Here is a 14107-nt window from a genome sequence, read left to right as displayed (position 1 = left end):
TGTGCTGTTGCTGTTTGCAGCCGCCTATCCGTGAGCCCACAGCTGGGTGTGGGGCTCCTGGGCACAACCCATGTGTTTGAAACCCTCCTGTCCCATTGCCACCAACACGACGTGGTGCCACCAACATGACACGGTGCCACCAACGTGACATGGTGCCACCAGCATGGCCCGCTGCCACCCGCACAGCCCGGAGCTCGCTGCCTGCAGCGCTGCCATTCCCAGCACGAACAGCAGAGGCCAGGCCGCAATCGCTGCAGGCACTGAAGCTGTTCCCTGCAGCAGCAGCAGCAGAGGATGCTCGGCCTCTCCCCCAGCCCAGCAGCTGCTTGATGCTTGCGTCCATCCCATACAGACATGTGTCCCATATGGGTGCCAAGCGCAGTGGCACAGCTGTCACCCCCCAGCCCATGCGGGATGCGTTGTCACAGCGAGCTGCCGCCCCCTCCAGAGAGCCCACCCCCACATTCCTTCCATCTGTACCCCCCTTCGCTGCCGTTCCCTCCTCCGTCAGCCTGCGGTGGGAAAGCACTCGGAAATCAAACATCAAATGCAATCGCAGACAGGCTGGTGGGAGTTTCTCCTTTGGGCTTTCCTCCTCTTTTACTGCTTTCCCAAAGAAGAAACCCATGGGAAGGCGCTGGGGTGATTCAGCGGCTCAGGAAGGCGCAGGGGCTGCTCCCCTCGGTGCCTCCTGCAGGGCCACGTGTCGGCCGTGGGGGCTTTTTTCCCCTGCAAATGGCTCCGATCAGGCTGGGAATAGCCCGGCGGTGCAGGGAGGCTCTGCCCTGTGCCCGCCGTGATGGGATGGCACAGGGAAGAGGAAGGATTGCAGTAGGCACACGCAGCAGCACGGAGGGGCTGATCTTTGAGGAGCAGCGTTCCTCGCCTGCTGCTATTTACCTGCCTTCCCTCGGCTCCTTCTGCACATCCCGACCTCGGCTGGTGCTGGCAGCTCTGCTCCGTGGCTCAGATCAGGTGAATGGTTTTGCACTATTGCTTAGAAAACGTCCCTGAACCAAATCCCTGCGCTGCCCTGCTTGAATAGAGAAACACCGCCGTGCAGCAGAGCCGATGGTTATTTTATTTGAGGATCTATTTGGACAACCTGCCTCGAAGCTGCCTGAATACACAAACAGCATCTGCCAGGTGGTCCTCTGAAGCTTTCCCTGAAAGCAAATATACCGCCAATTTTGTATGAAATAAAAGGATTCATAATAAACATTAATAAATCCTGGAGAATGCTGAAACTCCCATCTTCCCCATACTGACCACAGTGACAGGCTGAGAGCTGCTGCAGTGTGAGGGGCCTGCTCCGTGCCCTGGTCATCCTCACTCTAAATCCCAGTCATTCCCACTCCATATCCCGGTTACCCCTGCTCCATGTTCCAGTTATCCCCGTTCCATGTCCCAGATATCCCCGCTCCATATCCCTCTTATCCCCCTCTCCATGTCCCAGTTATTCTCACTCTACATCCCAGTTATCCCCACTCCATGCCCAAGTTATTCCTGCTCCATGTCCCAGTTATCCTTGCTCCATATCCCAGTCATCCCCGCTCCATGTCCCAGTTATCCCCACTCCCCCCAGCCTGGGGACAACATGAGGGCTCTCCCATGGGGTAGAACAAGGAGAATGCAGCTGCCTGCCCCCCCAGGGCCTCCTCCTGCCCTCAGCTCAGCACCCAGGAGAGGAGGAAACCTGGCTGCGAATACGCCCGGAGGATTTTTCTATCTGCGATGCTCACTTCCCTCCCTTGGCACTGCTCTCGCATCCCTCGGCTGCCAAACCGTTGGGAATTAATCCCGCGCTGACAGCGTTTACATTGGGCTCTGCTCAGATAAACCATATCAGAGGTGGAGCCGGGCGAGGAAGGAAGGGTCGCGCTCCTGCTTAGCGTCAGCCCGGCTGCTCCCCATCGCTGCGGCACGGAGCTGCTGGGATGGGGAGAGCACAGCATCCAAACCCCGCAGGGCTGAGGGCTTGCTCTTGTACCTTCCCTCGATGTATCATGGAAAAAAGAAGGGAAATGTTCTTCAAGTCAGCAGGAGCCTGTGGACTGCAGCCCCATGGCACGTGGGACATGGGGACCTGGTGGGGAACAGTGTCCTCCAACGCCTGGTTTGGATCTTAGCCCTCCCTGCAAATGGAAGGCTTCTCCAAGGGCTGGCTTTAATGAGCATTTGCACAGCACAGCTCTTGCAGACTTCATCTCCCCCTGGTAGAAGTATTCCTGTTTGTCCTCTTTGCTGCCTGGAGATGGAGATGGATTGAGATGGAGATGGAGATGGAGATGGAGATGGAGATGATGGAGATGGAGATGGAGATGGAGATGGAGATGGAGATGGAGATGGAGATGGAGATGGAGCTGTGCTGGTCTGGAGCCCATGCCTGCAGGGAACCTGAGTTCTGCAGTGGGTGCTGGGACCCTATGGTCAGAGGGACACCTGGCAACACAAACTCACGCCATGGCCAAGATACCAAAATCCCCTCCCTCCATCCCTCAGCCCATATAACATCACTGGGGTAGTTCCTAACATCTCCTTGGCCAAGGGTTCCTCCTGCAAAGCAGCATCCCTGGGCTGTGCCACGTGGCAGCTTTGGGGCTCCCTGGGGCCCTCCTCCTGCCCTGCATCCCATCCCCTGCCTGTGGGGTCTGGGCCACGGCGCGATCGTCACAGCCACCCCAGTGATGGGAGCCAGGGGTAAATATTAGTACAAAGTGAAGGGCTGTGTAAATATTTTCTCTCTGCAAGGTATTGCTGAAGTTCCCGGCTCCTTTGTCAACAGCTTTTAGGAAAAAACAGCCGTGTGCCGGTGATTTCCAGGCTGCGCTGGTTCTTGTCTCAGAGCAGCGTGCCAAGGTTGGGGAGCGTCGTGGCCCCACCGGAGCTCCCAGTCCCTCTGCCCGTGGTTTCCAGGCCAACGTTTCCCATCTGGAGCGGAGCAGCGTGCTGTGCTGACCGCTCGCTTCCACCTGGAAGTGTACGCACAGGATGTGGCAGAGACTCCGAGGACGGCCAATGAATCGTGCTGACAGCGCCGAGAGGTTTTCCCAAACAAGAGGAGACGGACAGAACCAGCCCTTTGGGTCCCCTCACCATGGCCATGGCTGTTGGGTCTGCTTTGGCCAAGCCAGCTTGGAGCTTGCTGGTTGTAGCGTGCCATGGGGACCACCAGCACCCATAGGGAAGGAGTAGGGTCCCCTTGTGCATCCCTACCTGGACATGTAGCGGCCCCCAGAGCCCCCCAGAGGACGCACACTGCCCACCAGCCTCACAGCAAAGAAACCAGGAGGAGCCGGGGGGGGCTTTGATGGATTTATCCACTGAAGATACAAGTTTCAGTTTAATAACACCATTCTGTCCGGTCCAAGTATGTGCCAAATACCTACAAAAAAAAAAAAAAAAAGAAAAAGAAAACAAAAAGAAAAGAAAACAAACGAACAAACAAACAGAAAAAAAAAAAAAACCCAGTTACATCCATCGCACACTAGACGGCATGTATAAAACCAGCACGGAAAGCGCCGAGGAACACGTACATGAACAGCATCCGCAGCAGTTATCGTAACGGTACAGACACAGAGCTACAGCGGAGCCCACGGCGCCGTGCGGGGCACTGCGGGGCCGGCGAGACGAACTAACAATTAGAGACAGCTCCGGCTATGGGAAGAGCGAGCGGCGCGGCCCGTTGGGTGGTCAGACCGCGCGGGAGGCTGGAGCCCTCTCTTCCTAAGTTGGTCCGTGTTGGGTTAGTGGGGTTCCTCCCTCGCCCCTCTGTCACCGGCGGTGGCCCTGAGCGGCACTGGTGGCACAGAGATGGGCAGGAGGGGGCTGAGCTCCGGTCTCTGGGGTGGGCTGAGGGCAGGGATGCAGCCCACGGGGGGAGCTTGGGGGGCAGCGATGGAGGGGGCACAGGGTCCTTAGGGCTCCTTGTCCGGGTGGCATCCGGGTGTGCGTGAGATATACGTGTGGCATGTGGCAGCTGTAGCTACGAGGGGACAGGGATGAATGGGGACCTGTGTCCTGTCCTATACGCAACGGGCTCCATCACGCAGCCCCGTGCCCCATCCCTTTGCCTTTGGGCACACCTCCAGCCAAAAGCAGAATGTGGGGGGAGGGACGCAGGTTGGGACCTCTGGGTGAGCCAAGAGGAGAAGCTGGGGGCTGACCTTGCCCTGGGGACACCCAGTCCTGCTCCTGCCGCTGGTGGGGGGCACTGGGTCACAGCCTCACACCCTGCCCTGCTGGCGGGGTGGCAGCTCCGTGCCCCATGTGCTTGGCTGTGACATGGAGCAGCTGTGACACACGTGCACACGTGTGTGCTGGGGAGCCAACCCTTCCTTTCCTCTCTTTCCCTCAGCATTTTTCATCCCTCTGTCACTCTGGAATGATATTTCCCCCCTTTTTCTGCTCATTTTCCTCTCTCCCCAGCTGACAGTTTTCCCGATTTAAGCAATGCTTGCTCCGCCGAGGGCGGCGAGGAGGGGGTGTTCGCTCCATCTCCATCTCTTCCCTACACACGCTCTGCCCCAGCCGCCCTCCCTGCTCCATTTTACGTCCTACAGAGCTGATAAAAATAAACATGTTTTTGTTTGCGTCTGTTTGAGTGGTTTGCAGTGGGGCTAATGGGATGGGACAGCAGCTGGACACATCTGGATTTGGTTTAGAAAATATGCCTGGAAAAACAGCCAGCCCTACGCACACATGCGTGCACACATGGAGTCATGGGATGGTTGTTCTGGGGGAAAAAAAAGGGAAAAAAGGGAAGAAGAAACCAGCCCCAAATAAAAAATTTCCGGTTGGAGGACATTAACCTCAAAGGTTAATGCATGGACTTTGTCTAAAGATGAAACATCTCTAACAGACCTGGCCCAGGTCTGCAGAGCACGGAGAGCGCCTAACGAATCGGAAATATGCAATGTTGGCCCCAGGGTTTTGGCAGGAGGCTCTCTATGCTTGTGAGTCGGGTGATGCACTCAGAACCCCACGGTCTTGCTCCAAGCAATTCTTCTCTACTCTCACTCTGGAGCAAAGTCAAAGGCTGAACAGGGCTTCTCCCATCTGCATGAGCCCAATGGTGATTCTAAGCAGCCATGAGCACAGCTGACTGTTGGGAGGTGCTGCTGCAAACAGTGCTGGTGGGCTCAGCTTTGGGCCCACCTCGTCACCCTGTGCCCCTTTCCTTTCCTAACTCCTCTGTCCCTGCACACGTTGGCTCTATCCTGAGCAGTTATTTCCATTTACTCCATCACACACACACAGGACCGGCTCCTGCCTCCACCTCTTCTGGCCCGGCAGTGGGGTGGCCAAAGGCAGAGGGCTGGGCACGTCACCAGCTAGGCAGCAAAACACCCAAAACAGCAAAAAAAAAAAAAAAAAAACCAAAAAACCCAAAAGATTCCCTGTGGATGTTTAAAAAGCAGCGGGTGAGCAAAGCAGAAATTGCTGGCTGGAAGCTTGGAGCAGGGCAATCATCGTGGGGACGTTATGGTGTCCATCACGGGCATTATCCCTATCAGAGCTCTAAAAATCACGGAGATAGTTTGGGAAATAGAGGGCGGCAAGGATGCCAAAGCTTCCTAGGGAACGAATCACCCCCAGCCTTCCACCAGCCTGTCCTACATGCGTGTGGGAGGCAGTAGGGCTGCCCCTCCATCCCCTCCACTCTCTGCAGCCAAAAGGGAAACTGAGGCAGCAAAACCCCGCAGACTCACCCACAGCCCCAGCACCGGGGCAGGATGAGACCTATGGCCCCACAGCCTCACGGGGCATGGGGCAGCCCCTGGGCAGGGTGGGGGGAGCACTGCTGGTCCGTGACCGCATGGACCGACTTCTACCAGGCACTTTGTTTGCAGGAGCCCAGTTTAACACAGAGGGCAGGAATATTCCCTACATAAAGCAGTGTCACCATAAACAGAGCAGGGACCTCCCTTCACACCCCATCCCTCCTGCTATGGACCTTTCCTTATCCCAATTCCTGAATTCCCTCTCTCCAGGCAAGGGGCTCTGGTCCCACATCCCCAGCCAACAGACAAAGAGTGGCCAAGGCACAACGTGTGTCACTTGAGCCCATCCTCGTGCATGTCCCTGGCGCAGGGACCCAGCACTGTGCAGGGCGCCCAGGGACATCCCGCCTTCCTGCAGTGGGGACGAGTGGCACATCTGTCCCCTTGCTCCCTTCTGCCCCAGGATGGGTTGCGACAAACAGCCACGAGAGCTGCGGATGAAGCGAGCGATGGGTGCTGCAGCCTCTGGGCTGGCTGCCCTATGAGGATGAGCAGCGCGGGCAAAGCAAAGTGCAGCAGTCCTGAAAAGCACTGCCGCCCAGAAGCGAGAAGCTGGGCTGTCCTGGGGGCTTGGCATGGAAAGCAAAGGGGTGGGCAGTGCTGCACACCACTGTGTGGCAAGGCATGGGCTTTGGGAGGTGATTATGGACCAGCACAGCGAGATGGAGCCAACAACCAACGCACCCCTCGCCCACATCCCATGCTTCACCCCGACCCACCCACGCCCCCGTGGTTCTTCGTTTTTGGCTTGCTTACTGGTATATATATTTTTAAAACCCTATAGAGATCCAATTGTGATTGGCATCTACCAGCGCCGGCCCCGCGCGGAGCGAAGACCTCGAGATCAGAGCAGGGCGGAGTCCTGGCGCAGCGCATCCCTCCCTGCCCCTGGCCCTGGCCCCGCGGTCCGCTCACAGCGTGGCACTGGGGTAGGACGCCCAGCCCGCCTCCTTGTACGCGGCCGTCACGTGGGTGTAGATGAGGGTCCGCATCTTGGTCCACGCTCCGTGCGCCTCCGGGGTGAAGTCGTTGCCGTACGCCTCGGCGATCACCTCCAGCATGACGCCGGTGAGCTTCTGCGGGGGACAGCAAAGGGTTAATGAGCTCCGCAGGGTGAGCAGAACGGTGAAGGTGACTTTTGCCTAAGGAAATACAATGCTGGGGTTGAGTTCTGGGAATGACGGCCCACTGAGGGATGGAGGGATGCTCAGGACGTCACAACACTCGCGGAGGGGCAGGGCAGGAGGCTGACATGGCGCTGTCAAGCATCTCCATCATTTTGGCATCTCTAGAGCCTTAGGTGCCCTCCACCACACTTCATTGCTAGAAGACCTCAATAGGGACCCTACAGCCGTGCACGAAGAGGTGCAGGACACAGACAGGATTCTCTGGTGGGGAGGGCAACTCCAAGCCCCCAAAGCTCCAAAGCCCCCAAAGCTCCAAAGCCCCCAAAGCTCCAAAGCCCCCAAAGCTCCAAAGCCCCCAAAGCTCCAGTGCTGGCTGTCTTTGGGGATGGTGCTCTGCATGGGGCAGCATCTCAGTGGGAAAATGCAGGCAGGTGGGAAGCAGCCCTAAAAGCAGCACCACCACTCCCTCGTGCTGACTCCCAGTCATGGTGGGGTCATGGTGGTGATGGGTCAGTGGTTGGTCTCTGTGGCCTTAGTGGCCTTTTCCAACCTTAATGATTCTGAAGCATCCCAAGAGGTTTTCACTCCCTCCCCTTACCTTAAAGTAGATGGGCTCCACTTTGTGCTTGAGCGCATGGGCTTTGCCCACCAGGGCCAGAACGGAGGAGACCTTCTCTGGGTCATTGAGGTTCTCCACCACAGTGTTGATGGCGCCCATGACCCTCTGGGCGTGCTTCCGCAGCTGCAAGCTCCTCTGCATCTCCAGCGGGTCGTCCATGTGCTTGAACTGGCTGAAGTATTGCTTGGCCGATGGGAAGTTGACAAAAAGCCTTGGGAGAAAAGACAGACACGGAGCACAGTCAGGAGAGTGGAGCAGAGGAGGTGCTGGGAACAGCCCCATTACCTCCAGCACAGCCAGGGCTGGAGCTCATTGAATTCCCAGGGAAATACTGTAGGTCACATCAGTAGGTTGATGCCTTTCTCACTTATCTGCTACATGGGCATCCCAGCTGGATATTTATCTACAAAGCAGAGGCAGGACTAAATTCCTTATCATTTCACCCAGTCCAGCATGCCAGATGCTGCAGCCATCCCCTGTAAGTCAGAACATCTCCTCCTGCCTCAGAAAGGTGGAGGCAAGTAAGCAAAGCTCATCGTTCATCCAAGCCAGCCTCTCCCTGCCCACCTTCAGCCCCATGGGCTCTCTTTGTGCACTGCCACCCAAAGAGCCTCTCCCAACCCAGGATGTGCCCAGCATTCACAAATCCACCTCTCCAGAGAGCTCCTGGCAAGACCCTAGCCCGGAGCTCCCAGTGCCAGAAGCCATAGCCAGGACATCCCCCAAGCACCCAGCCTGCAGCTGGGGACCCTCTTTGCTATGGGATGAACCAATGAACCCCATGAAACACAGCTGGAATGAGTGAAGCTGCTGATAGCAGGCAGCTGTGCCCAAGCAACATCTCAACCTTGCATCCCTTTCCTGTTCCTTTCCCATCTCTTTCCCATCCTGTTCCCATCCCCATCCCATTCCTATCCCTTTCCAATACTATTCCCATCCCATTCCCATCCATCACTACCTCCCTCCAGCACCAGTTGGGATTCTCACCGTGTTCACAACCCCACAGGCAGCATCAATTAATGGATCCTGCTCATTTCCCACCCCATTACTCTCCCTCTCTCCACTCCCTGCCTTCCCCCTCTCTGTTGGCTGGTGCACAACTCAGGGCATTGCCAAGGAAGCAGCGCGAGGCAGCGCAGGGAGCACACCACTTCTTGAGGCAGCTGGGATCCATCAGCCCAAAATAGGTTTTGGAGGTGTGAAGAGCGGAAAGGCTGGGGAGGAAGGAAGGCGGAGGCGGGGGGACAAGGTGTTGCTTTGAAACCCACGTCAGGTCAATGTCAGCAGGAATCCCAACCCAGAGCGGCCGCCTCCAGCTCCTGTCCCCACAGAGGTCCCTTTGGCTCAGGGATGCCATGGGACGAGTGATGCTGGAACTCGTCACAGGGCTGGGGCATGGAGTTGGCCACAGAGATGGCACTGGGACTGAGGTTCTGCTTGGAGCCTTCTCCAGCAAGTGCACACATGAGCCTTGAAACCCCGAGTCCCTCTTTGCCGTTAGAAGTTCCCTGAAAAGCCCTATCTGCTCTCAGCTCATGGCACGATGAGAAGGCCCAAGGATGGGGGTTGGAGTGACCCCCAGGACCCCCAGAATCACAGCACATGGAGGGACCAAACAGAGCCCCCCGGCTGTGTCCTCTACCCACATGGGCAGAGGCTCCAACCCCGCTCATAGCATCACGGATCAGAGCAGGGACCCCAAGGCTGGAGGAAATCTGAGCTGTCAGAGCGAGAAAGAGAGGGAACGAACCTCTCTCGTAGTTGCCAATAAACAGAGAAGATTAATTTAACACAAAGGTTAAATATAACCCGAGGGAAGGGAGAAAAAAAAAAAAAAAGAGGAAGAAATAAAATAACTCAAACAATAGTGAGATAGAAGAGGTGTCCGCTGGGTTTGTTTCCATCTACAGAACATATTTTGAGAGTTCAAACAGCTCAGGCTCTGGAATTTTGTTGGCTCATTACGTGTGTGTGCGCTTTGGGCTTTTTTCCTTCGTCGGAGTCATTAAAAATATGACATATACCATTGCATATCACACGAAATTATGATTGATGGAAAGCAGATGCCCGAATCCCCATCTCATTAAATTTCTTTTTAAGCGGTTCCATTCTGCACCCGCTAATTTGTTCCCGGCGAGCTACATCTGGACCGAGCGCACAGGATGTCGGAGATGTTTTCCTCCCTCCTTTGCCCTTTTAACAACTTTAAGGACACAACCTTCACCAGTAGCAGAGCCAAAGGAAATAATTAAGGTGCACAGCGCTGCGATGCTGCTCTCTGCGTAGAAGGAGCAGTGCTGCTCCCCGTGCTCCTTCCCCATCTTCCTCCCTTCTCCATCTCCGCAGCAAACCAAGTGGGGACCGAGCCCCCAGCTCCGGCCATGGCATAGAATCATTAAGGTTGGGAAAGAGCCCGAAGATCATCGAATCCAACCATTCCTTCCCAGCACAGCCAGGGCCAGCTGGAAGCATCGGTGCTTCGTCATCCCGAGCGCTGCAACCCGACCCATAGGGAAAGCAGCCCCGAGCCCACGGTTGCTGGGAGCCTGGGGATGAGCGCCTGGGGACTTCCTGATAGATTTCAGAATCGCAGAACCGTAGAACAGAATATCCCAAGTTGAAGGGACCCATAAGGATCATCATCATTTTGCTACTGATGCTTTCACGCTTTCTCTCATCCCTCTACGTGGGAGAAGCTCTCAGCCATCCCCACGTCCCTCCCCACAGCTCTGAGCCCCGTTCTGCTCCGGTGCCCACAAAGCAGCTGCTGGAGGTAGGCAGGTGCTATTTATTGTGCTTGGGATGGCTCAGAGCTTCGCCTGCACCTTCCCAGCACTGTTCCAGCCACCTGGACGTAGGATCCTTCCAGGGCTGGGCTTCTGCAAAGGGATTGGAGTGCTCCAGCAAAACCCAGCAGCCAAAACCCACATGGGTTTGGGGACACGGGGATCCCAGTGGTCTGGGATGGGGAGCTGCAGCCATGCAGAGAGCACAGCCACCAGCCTCTGCTTCCGGATACAGCACTTTAAATCCCCTCCCCAGCCCATTTTCTACCCCTCATGGGGGGTTGATTTTTTGGGAAACGTTCTTCTTGAGCATCCTCGTTAGCAGAGCCCTTCTCTCCGGGAAAACATCCATTCAGACTGACCACAGTGATTCGTGAGCATGATGTGCAGTGGGATGGGGACGTCCCTCTGAGGAGGCCCCATTGCAAAGCATTTTGGGGAGGGGGCTCAGTGGGATGCTTTGCCCAGAAATGTACCTCCTGGCACCAGAAACAGGCTCCTTGCCCTGAGGGACACCTGAACAAAACACATGGCACCCGGCGCTTTGGGGGGGGTTCAACCCACTGATTTGAACAGAAAGGGTTTTCTGCAGAGCCAGACTCATTCCTTGGGCTCTTTGGTAGTTTATCTCAGTGTGCAGGATAACGTGCAGGGAGTGCTTCTCCAGCTCCAAGCATTGGGAGTGATGGAGAGGGCAAAAGAATCGGAAACGTGGACAGGTGGTGATGGGAACAGTGAGAGAGGGACAGGGAGGCCGCGCAGCACAGGGCTCAGCACAGCTCCCACATTCAGTGCAGGTTGGATCGGGAGTAAAGGGGACTGTCCCTGGGTTTCCTCCTCATGACCCCGAGGGGATCCATGCAGTTTAGTGGTCCCACACCTGTGGCTGCAGCACGTGGGTGTGAGGGTCGGGACACGGGGACTTCCAACCCATAGGGGTTTCCAACCATGTTGGGCACATTGCTGCATGGGCACTGCACTGAGAGCTCCCTGCACACGCACCCAGCCTCCTCTGAGGACTTCACCAGGGATCATTTTCCCCAAAGGAACAATTCCTATGTTACAGACGGGGAAACTGAGGCACGGCAATGCACCCAGGGGTGCGGGCAGGCTCCACGCACGCTGCAGTGGGTCTCTCCATCATGTTGGCTGGAGCGATCCAGTTGAAATACAGCCCCAAATGCGCAGCTTGAGGGTGCAGTGCCCATCCCCATCCCCACCCCCAGCCCCAGTCCCATAAGGGTTAAGGCAGCTGCTGTGAAATGGATCCTGGCAGCGATACCGCAGGGGCCCCACGCTCCCGAGGAGGAAGATGAAGCTCCCCCCCGCCGAGGAAATGGTCAATTAGCGGCATAGTTCTGACCGCACGGTGCAGATTCCCATGATCCGGTGGCTGCGCTCCCTGAAGTCCCCATTATCTGTGATCACATCCCGTTGGATCCCAGAGGCCCCACGAGCTCAGGGCCCCACTGTGCTGCTGGAGAGGGACTATAAAGATGTGCTATGGCTCCAAGCAAAGCTGCAGCCACGAGGGCTGGAGCCCAACGCCCAGTGCTGGTGCGCAGCCCCGTGCCTCAGTTTCCCCATCTGCAAAGCAAAGGGTGGGAGAGCCAGCGTGGGAATGGTGTGAGGAGGAGAGAGCTGCACTGGGACACGCAGCAGGACTCCTGCAGGATGGTGGCACTGCAGACCCTCACCCCATGCTCGTCGTTTGGGTGAGCATCCCCACCTCTGCCACTGGGGCGTAGGATTGGCCCCCAGCTTGGGTTCAGATCTCCATGTGCAGAGGTGGCTGTGAGCCCCCTTGCACGTCCCATGGGAAAAAGTTATCCCCTGCCCAGAGCAGGTCCTGAGAGAGAAACTGGGGAAGAGCAGAGGAAGCTTCTGTGGGGCAACGCAATGCCCCAACAACAGAAATGCGGCTGAGCTCCAGGCATGTGCTGTGGTGAAGGCTCACAGGGAGCCAGCCAGGTCCACTCCAGGTCTGTGCTACCCTGCCGGCATTTGGGGACATCCATCACTGCAGCGCCATGGCTCTCTCTGGGGACAAACAAGTCGGAGCAGAAACTTGCACGGGGAGAGTTTGGGTTGGGAGCAGAGCTCAGCCACATGTCCCCACTGCTGCACCTCGCTGCCCTCACCCCTGTTCTGAGCCCCATCACTGCGCTCTACGGGTGCCAAAAGCAAGGAGTTGCCCTGGGCTAATCCCCCATGGCACCATGCAGGCAGCATCCTGCCCGGACACCTCTCTGCAACGCTGCAGCATCACAGCTGCTGCACACCGATGGGGCTCAGCCCATCTCAGCGCCCATCCCTGAGCACCAGGGACACGAAGGCAGTGAGGATGCCCATACCCCACTTTCCACTCCCCACTGCACTATGCTGAAGCTCACAGGAACGGGAGAAGGGGCATTTTGCATTCCCAGGGTTGGGACGGGGATCCTCTGTGCTCTGCATTTCCCATGGGCTCAGGGCATCAGCTCTCAGCCCATGGAAAACTTTTGGATGGCCGTTCACACAAAGCGTGTGCACGCAAAGGGCTCACACCCCAGACAACAACGGGCAGCAACGGGAAAACCTTCCTGTCCCTATTTCCCCTCCAGCAGAGCATAACCCTTCTTGATTTTGGCACCAGCATGAGGCTTTGCACTTTGCCCGTTGCTGCCACGCAGCCCCATGCTGCTGGATGATACTCTGCACCGTGGGGCAATGCCCTGTGTCACGGGGCAACGCTCTGTGCCATAGGGCGATGACACCCCACGGCTCAGGCAATGCTCAGGGCTTGGAGACCGCTCGGTGCTACCACCCCCCCTTGCCCCCCCCCCCCCTGGGCCCCCCCTGTCCTCCCCCCGCCACCAACTCCAGCGCTCCCTCCCTGCCGACGCTGCCGCCGGAGGGACAGATGGTGCCCTCGGAGACACCTGCTTGGGTTTTATCTTGGCTCCCAACTTGCATTATTTCACCCGCCAGCCTGGGACGTACCAACGCCATCCGCGCGGAACTCAGTGGGGGGGGAAAACAACCCCCAAAACCCAACCGCTACAAACCCACCCCCGGCGAGCCGAGCCCGGCGCCGCGCTGCCTCCGCGCTCCCCCACCCCCGCGCGGGTTAAGGTGACCTTTCCGATGGAAACCGAATCCCACAAAGTCCCCGCGGAGCTGCCCCGCTCCCCCCGCGCTGAAACCGGAGGAGTGCTGCCAGCCGTCCCCGCGCCAATGGATGCTCCGCGCTCCCCACTCGCTGTCATTCATCGCGTTCGGCTCCATGCGCCCTTCTGCCTCTTTTTTGTCTCTAAAGGGCTTCGGCTCGGATCTGCTTTTTCCCCCCGATACCTGATGAGGATGGAGACCCCGACGTCCTCGCAGTTGGCGTACACTCTGCTCCATGTCTCCTGAATAACCTTCCTCTCCGCGTCGGAGATCTCTTCACTTCGCTCCCACCTCTCGATCTCCATTTCTCCCTGGACTTTCTCCATGGGGAGCTGGGTGCGCTGCGCCGGGAGCCGGGAGGGGATGTGCGTGAGAGCAGCGAGGTGCGTGCCCAGCAGCTGAGCGCCCGGAGCTGGAACGTAGGAAATATCTTACAGCTCGGGTCTCCCCATGGCTGTAGCAGCTCCCGCTCAGCCTGGATGCGGGCGGCTGACTGATGGGAAACTGCCGAAAAGTGAAATATTCAAAGGCATCGCAGGACCAGCCTCTTCCAACGTGTGAACGTGAGCTCACTTTCCCCTCTCTCCTCCTCTCTCCCACTCCTCCCTCCTGCTCTCGGGGAGGGCGGGGGGTAGAAAGGGG

At 57.4% G+C, this 14107-nt stretch overlaps 1 protein-coding gene across 1 annotated transcript; it reads right to left on the bottom strand.

The window, feature by feature from the left end:
• Positions 4486–14077, bottom strand: CYGB (cytoglobin). The gene is made up of 3 exons (XM_021415101.1): positions 13649–14077; positions 7509–7740; positions 4486–6859 (listed from the first exon to the last, which is right to left on the bottom strand). The coding sequence occupies exons 1-3, from the start codon at positions 13789–13791 to the stop codon at positions 6695–6697; spliced, it is 540 nt and encodes a 179-aa protein (XP_021270776.1). The 5' UTR covers positions 13792–14077; the 3' UTR covers positions 4486–6694.

The sequence above is a fragment of the Numida meleagris genome, chromosome 17 (genome assembly GCF_002078875.1).
Source record: "Numida meleagris isolate 19003 breed g44 Domestic line chromosome 17, NumMel1.0, whole genome shotgun sequence".
NCBI classification, from domain to species: Eukaryota; Metazoa; Chordata; class Aves; order Galliformes; family Numididae; genus Numida; species Numida meleagris.
The sequence above is the reverse complement of the archived record's forward strand: the minus strand, read 5'-3'. Positions and strand labels throughout refer to the sequence as shown.

Excerpts from the sequence above, each read along its gene's own strand:
- CYGB (XM_021415101.1), bottom strand. The coding sequence starts at position 13,791 with ATGGAGAAAGTCCAGGGAGAAATGGAGATCGAGAGGTGGGAGCGAAGT. Across the intron at positions 7,741-13,648 it reads GGGGTCTCCATCCTCATCAG|GCTTTTTGTCAACTTCCCAT; the intron begins GTATCGGGGGGA and ends TTTTCTCCCAAG. Across the intron at positions 6,860-7,508 it reads TGGAGCCCATCTACTTTAAG|AAGCTCACCGGCGTCATGCT; the intron begins GTAAGGGGAGGG and ends TGTCCCCCGCAG.